Raw genomic sequence first — 7,267 nt, forward strand, 5'->3', positions numbered from 1 at the left:
ATCCTCATTGACCCCTTCTAGCCTGCCTCCACTCCCCTCCCCAGGCCTTTACCACACTATTATCTGTGTCATGTTTGACTGATCTCTTCTCAGCCACCCACGCATCCACTCTCAAAAGTCTCTACTCTTCAGATTTTTATTCACCCATTTGTCCCACATTTGAATTTCCTACTAGTAAGGTTATTCTTCTGAAGAGAAAAACTTGTAAATTGAGCTATCAGTATACTATCTGAGTGAGAGAACCCAGTAAAAATATAATACTTAAATATAGTACAAATAAAGGTAATAAAGCAGCTGCAGTTCAAAGGACTTGAATGGAACTGAACAATGGAGAGTTAAATGTTGAAAATAACTTTGGGGCTCACTTGAATGAGCCACTGAAGGGTGGGCCTAGACCAGCTGTGGGCAAACTACGGCCCGTGGGCCAGATCCGGCCCGTTTGAAATGAATAAAACTAAAAAAAAAAAAAGACCATACCCTTATGTAATGATGTTTACTTTGAATTTATATTAGTTCACACAAACACTCCATCCATGCTTTTGTTCCAGCCCTCCGGTCCAGTTTAAGAACCCATTGTGGCCCTCGAGTCAAAAAGTTTGCCCACCCCTGGCCTAGACCAACTGAGGCTGTTGTAGAGCACAGGTGTGTGTGTGTGTGTGTGTGTGTGTGTGTGTGTGTGTGTGTGCGTGCATGGATGGAACAGTAATGGGAAATCACTCTGGTTCTACCTTTTTGACCTTCACCTTCCATACGGGGGTTAATGAAGCAGGGATCAGAAGCACACAATGAGAAATGGAAATAGCAACCACTCTGTGGTAAAGAAAAGAAAAGAAATCAAAATCTCAAAACATAGACACAGAGGGATAGGTCTGACTTGAAATACATTGCATGTGTGCTCTGGAGAAAGAGTCTCAAACTTAATGACCTTGGTCATATATTTAGTTCTGCCTTCATTTTCTCATCAGAAAAATAAGTATATTTATGTATCTTTATAATTAAGCAATATTCAGAAACAAATGTGCTAATATATGCCAAGTAATTGAATCTGTGTTCAACACAGGTAAATTATAAATGTTTATCATTATTAAAAGAAGAAAATTCTTGTGGCGTTTTATTATACTACGCAAATTTACCTTTGGTTTGCCCATCTTTTTTTCCATTTTCCCAATATTTTTAAAAGATGATCCCTGTTCAAACGTTAAAAAAACCTTTTACTTTTTTTCCCTTCTGATTGTCAGAGAATTTGCATTACACAAGTGTAGTGACAATTTCCTGTATTGTGGTTTCCGGAACATCAAAAATATCACTAAAAATACACAATTTTTTTTCCTTTTCCTTTTCCTTTTGAATTTCTTCATACACAACTTTCAGGTTCTTAGCCTTCAGCTCAATTCTGTGATTCAACACCGTTCTTCTTAAACAAACAAACATCGTGACTTATCTGTGTCCACACTGGAACAGCATTTCTCATGGCAGGTATGTCGGCCTGATTCAAAAATTTAAAAGTAAATATAAATGGAAGCGGTGTCTTGTGGGTATAGCTCATGTCAGGGCATGCTGTAAGAAAATAATATGGAAAATGTTAGGCTTCCCGTCTATCAGCCTTTCCCATTTAATTTTACTTCTCTGATTCTTAGAAATGATTTCGTGAAGCTTTCCCAACAGGTCTAAAAAGCGACTAATGGCAGGGAAAGCTCTAAATTCTAAATGAGAACTGAATTTTCCAGGTTAAATGATGAGCAACATTCTCTAGTAAAATAGAGAATGCCAAATATTTAAGATACAGTGCTTACAAGTGCTGTTTTAAAATTTTGCATTTGGCTTGTGAAGTCCAAACACCAGCCAGATTGACAGTTTGACACATTGGTCAGTTGTTAATGACAACATTTTAGGAGTGTGCTGATGTTAATGCAGAATCTCCTAATGTTGAATTGTTGTACGGAAAATGGTTATAAGCAAGGAATATGAGGTATTAAGTAATATAATGTTCTTGTAAAAAATTGTTGCTTATGTATCATAATCCAATGTGATATAAACCCAGCTCCCCATGTATTGAACATGCTTTGATCCAGATACTCCAATGTCTTTTCTTCCCTGTAAAATCTCTACAAATCTAGGAGACCTGACTTTCTCAGAGTAGTCTCAAAAGGACATGCTCCCAAGTATGTTGTGACAATGACAGAATATATTAAATAAAGACTCTGGTCCTAGACAAACTTTCGTTTGATTTCTGACTTGGGTACTTACTAGCTTTGATATCTTGAGAAAATAATATTAATAATAAGTTCTAAATTTTCTCATCTATCTAATGGGAATCATACTACTATCTTGTGATTTTTGTTGAGAAAATTAAAGTAAATGTTTGTTTTGTAAGCCCATAAAACAGAGCTGGGTGCCTGTTCATTTCTTCTTACTCCAGATCTCTGGGCTTCTTTGCCAAATTAAAAATAAATGTTGAATCCGCTTTCTGAGAAAGAGCTGGTAAAGAAGAAAAGATATGGGTAACCTTCCTAAAGAATAAAGTACATCACATAAAATTTTTACTTTTGGGTGGAATTCTCAATGGGATGTCTTCATTTTTCAATGTTTCATTGGCAAGATAGTTGGGATTTCAAATCGAATAAATTGTTGGATTCTCTCTCTAGTTTCTGCGTATAAGCACTTTAGCTTCTGCGTTTGTTATTCAACTCATTCCCCTACCTCCCTTTCTCGACAGCTTTTCAGAGAACTCCATGGAGGTTGATTTCTGGGATCTTAGGAGTAATGTGCCTTGTGCTGATGGCTACTTTGGGAATTGTGTTGAGCAAGGGTAAGCTTTTCTAGGCAAGTAGATATAAAGATCAAGACTGGAATGAAGCCATTCAATAAGAAATATTTCATTTTACTAATGTATGATATTGTTCTATTTTACAAACCTGTGTCTAATTAAGTAAATTTCTAATTATTTCTCACAGCACTTACTAAACAAAGTATTCAGCCAACATCATCTCCAGGACCCACCACCATGGAACCTCAGAAAGGTAGGTTCCACAATTTGGAAAATATTAGTTTTGATAGAGCATGAAATAGTTTCTTGTTTTTCTCACACAGAAGTGTGATGGAATATTACACTTAGTAAAAGACAAGTTTATCTACTAATTGTAGAATAGTCTCATTTCTTTGGTCTCTAATGTAAGAATTATTAAATTACTAGTACATTGAATGTGCATCATTTATATAGTTAAGTAATAAGGAAAATATTGGCCTGAAATGACATGTTTTTCCTGTATGAGTGCTAATATTTAAATAACAAATCAAAAAAAATTATAGTACATATTACAGCTAATCCTTATTATCTACCAGTGTTTGCTCATAACTTATATGCTCATAACTTATATTTATATATCTCTTTACCTTTGCTTCATTTTTTACATGACTCAGAATATAGAAATCTGAACCTACTTTTCCATTGTAAGCCAACTCTGAGTCCAATTATTTTAATGCATTTTTCCAAATTCTCTCCAAGTTGTCTCATCATCTTCTATGATCAAATAGTACTTTATTTATCTTTTTCTTCTTGAGGTATTTTCCAGCTTTATTGCGATATAATTGATATATAACATTATACTAGTATAAGTTTAAAATATACAATGTGTTGATATTGATACACATATATTATAATATGATGACGACTGTAGCACTAGCTAATACCTCCATCATATCACATAATTGCATTTCTTTTTTGTCCTGAGGACATTTAACATCTACCCTTTAGCAACTTACAAGTGTATAATACAGTATTGCTAACTAATCCCAATGTTATTCAGTAGACCCTTAGAACACTGACCTTCTAACTGGAAGTTTATTTCCAAATTCTCTCCATTTCCCCCCTCCCCTCCCCATGTAATGACCATTCTACTCTATAATTTGAGCACCATTCACTTGGCAAAAATTTGAGTACATACCATGTATAATTACACCTATATCTGAGGATTAAATATTCAAGTCACTATTACCAGTTAACTGTATGATTGGTCTTCAAACTAATTGTTTTATTTATCTTCAATTTGAAAATAAAATATCTAAAATATATATCATAATTCTCCCAATGTACAATATTTATTTCTGACTCAGGAAATATGCTAAAATGTCTTTCTCCCTTAAATATCTCTTCCATCTAATTAATCCTATTCACACAGCAGAGCTCAACTTTGGGTCCCTTCCTACACTCTACTATAATGACATGGATATTTTAACATACTGAATTTCTTATGTATACTTATCCAAACTAGCATTAAATATGATTAATAACAGATTGATAATTCTCATGCTATCTCTAGAATATAATGCTCATGATTCATTCACATGACTATCCTCTGAAGTAGTCTCTCAAAAAATATTTGTAGAAAAAAATAAAATGATTTTTGAATGAGTAAATAGCGCTTAAAAAATTGAATCTCCAATGTCATCAGTTAAGTTTTATTTTTTTTCTTTTAGGCTCTGGCTACTGTTTTTGCCAAGAAAAGTGGATTGGGCATCAAAACAACTGTTACTTCATTTCCAATGAAAGAAAAACTTGGGCAGAAAGTAGGGATTTCTGTGCTTCTCAGAATTCCAGTCTACTTCAGTTAAAAAACAGAGATGAGCTGGCATGTGTTTAATTTATTTTTTTATATTGTCTTTGGCCTAGGATAACATATTATCTAAGTAAGCTGATTACTTTGATTCAAGCCTTTTCAGATAGTAAATGGATGGTTATATTTGACCTAATAATGACTTATTAATTTTTTATTCCTTAGAACAATCATTACAAAACCAACATAAAATTTCTCAAAAATTTATATTATAGAAATAAAAATTAAGATAGATGCCAGATAAAGTAAAAGAGGCATTTTAGAGAGAAATCAAAGAAGAAATGACTAATAGGTCATTATTTTTATTCAAAGAACCAATTAAGCAAGTTTTCAATTTTTAGTTTTTTAATTGGATATATAATTTTTGTAATTATATAGCCGTTGCAATTGTTCTTGGATATAAGGAGGAACGAATATGAGAGCATGATATAATAGTTACCCAACTCTTAAGACAAGTGGAAGAGTTCTCCAGTTGCATGAGGAACTTGTGGGGAGTATAGGACGAAAAGGTTACATCTGAAAAATTATTCCTCAAGATGCTTTTGATTTGGAACAAATTTTATGGTTGATCTTCTGTGAAGAAACTGTTCCATGAAGATCTAACCCCTTTATAAAGTTTTCCATTCATTCAAGAATTGAGATTTGTGATATTTTCTTTCTCCGTAAATGAATGGACCTCATATGCGAGAACATGATGAGACATGACCATACTTCCTGTATTAGACTTTTAAAATGATTTCAGTTTGAGTGATTTAGAGTCTGGATATGATTCTGGACACTAACTTTCTTGAAAGTACTTTATTTGTAGAGTAGATTCAAATTAGATTAATATATTTGTCTCTGTTTCAAAGCAGATGTTTATGAAATACATTAGAAAATTTCACTGGATTGGACTCTCTTACTCTGACCAACATCATGCCTGGTTGTGGGAGGATGGCTCTGCTTTCTCCAAAAATCTGTAAGTTACTTATGGTCAAGCCTTTCCTGTTCTTTATGAGTTTATCCTTAGTACTCAGAGAATATAAATTCCAGAAACACTGTAGCTAAGATAAACCTGTTTGGAGTATGAGAATACAGAAAAGAGATTAGGTACAAGAGAACAACAGTTTTACCCTTATCTAGAACATCCAAGTAAATGCTCAAGTGACATGAAGTTACTGTACTGTGGACCATAAAATAGGTTTTGACTTTTCTTTTTACCTTTGTTCCAGAACTTGTATGAGCAGATAATTAGCAACAACGTAAGAGATAAAAAGCTGCCCTCTCACACATAAACTGTCCAGGAAAAGCAGGATAGCCATTTTTTTTTCTGGTGGGACCCAATATTTTCAGCATCCTCCCATGTTTTATATAATCTGAGTTTATTTTCTGTATATTTGTAATCTGTAATCTTGGAATATTGCTTCCACTCACACATGGTATTTGTAGCATCATATGACACTTTTATGCTCTGACTTGTCTTCCTAGACTAAATTAGCAAATATATATTTTATTTCAGATAGGAAATTTTTATTTCTTTTTTCTATATAACATTTTATTTTTCATTACAGATTTGAATTCACTGAACATAAAAATGCAGGAAACTGCATGGTGTATAATGCACTCAAAAGGGGTTTGGGAGAACCCTGCACAGATGAAAATTATTATATCTGTAAACAACCGCTTATTTAGGTGTTGCTTAGGGCAGAAGGGTGGGCAATGAAGGTCCAGTATTACTAAGAATGGTAAGTCTGCCTCTTACATCATTACGAATTATCTATTTCTGAGATCTGTAAAATGTTTCATATTATATTTTATCATGAAATTTTCTTATATTTGAAAACATGTGTTTTAAAATTGATGAAATGCATGCATTGTATACATAAAATTATAAAACCTCAGGTAAATAATTTTATAAATATTTTGATTTAGTGCATATGATCAATATTATCATGTATACATTCTGGTAAATTTTCTCTGCAGAAAATTAAATAAAACAATTTACATTAAATAGTATACACCAACATCATCTCAGACCTTTCTGTGGAGTACTATATTGGGAATTCCCATCTTCATCTCACATTTCTGGTAGTCCTTTCTGGATACCTACACTTCTACATGCATTAATGTAGAGGTGAAAGTGCCATATAAGTTTCCTCAGGTATCTTCCAGCTCCAGAGGGGCACACATTTGTGTTTTCTCTTGATGCTCCTGAGTTCTGTAGGATGATTTTAAGTCTTTGGTCAAATATGTAATTCCTGGTTGATTGCTTTCAGAATGTGCAAGGGCAAAGGGACTCCACGTCCTGATTGCATACATTAACAATACCTTTTTCTTTACTTCACTCTTTTTTATCAATCGATAAAAGATTTGCACGTGCATTGAAGATCTTAATCCCTAATCAATCCCAAGAACCTTTTCCTAAAAGTTATGTGTAAAATATGAGCAATTCCCTTTTTTTTTGTGGAAGAGGGAGTGAATCATTTTATAGAGGAGTTTCTGAATGTGTCATAGAAGGGCTAGGAACACAATGAGGTCCCAGTCCTGAGATCTGGATGAGGTTTTTACAGTATTACAGATTTCAGAATCCAATTTCCTTTCTTTTTGGTTAATTATTGTATAGACATATTTAGACATTTTTATTGACATGTCTATGTATTTAGTAGTTTTATATT

General features: G+C 33.4%; 1 protein-coding gene across 1 annotated transcript; it reads left to right on the top strand.

Annotated features, from left to right (window-relative positions):
* Positions 1-1,353: 1,353 nt before the first annotated feature.
* KLRD1 (killer cell lectin like receptor D1) lies at positions 1,354-5,575 on the top strand. Its single transcript, XM_023749827.1, has 5 exons — positions 1,354-1,476; positions 2,717-2,809; positions 2,955-3,020; positions 4,477-4,628; positions 5,465-5,575. Exons 1-5 carry the CDS (start codon positions 1,470-1,472, stop codon positions 5,573-5,575), a joined length of 429 nt encoding a protein of 142 aa, XP_023605595.1. The 5' UTR covers positions 1,354-1,469.
* Positions 5,576-7,267: the final 1,692 nt, after the last annotated feature.

Source organism: Myotis lucifugus, unplaced genomic scaffold, assembly GCF_000147115.1.
Source record: "Myotis lucifugus unplaced genomic scaffold, Myoluc2.0 scaffold_10, whole genome shotgun sequence".
Lineage (NCBI taxonomy): Eukaryota > Metazoa > Chordata > Mammalia > Chiroptera > Vespertilionidae > Myotis > Myotis lucifugus.

Excerpts from the sequence above, each read along its gene's own strand:
- KLRD1 (XM_023749827.1), top strand. Across the intron at positions 2,810-2,954 it reads GGGAATTGTGTTGAGCAAGG|CACTTACTAAACAAAGTATT; the intron begins GTAAGCTTTTCT and ends TATTTCTCACAG. Across the intron at positions 4,629-5,464 it reads TAAAAAACAGAGATGAGCTG|CAGATGTTTATGAAATACAT; the intron begins GCATGTGTTTAA and ends TCTGTTTCAAAG.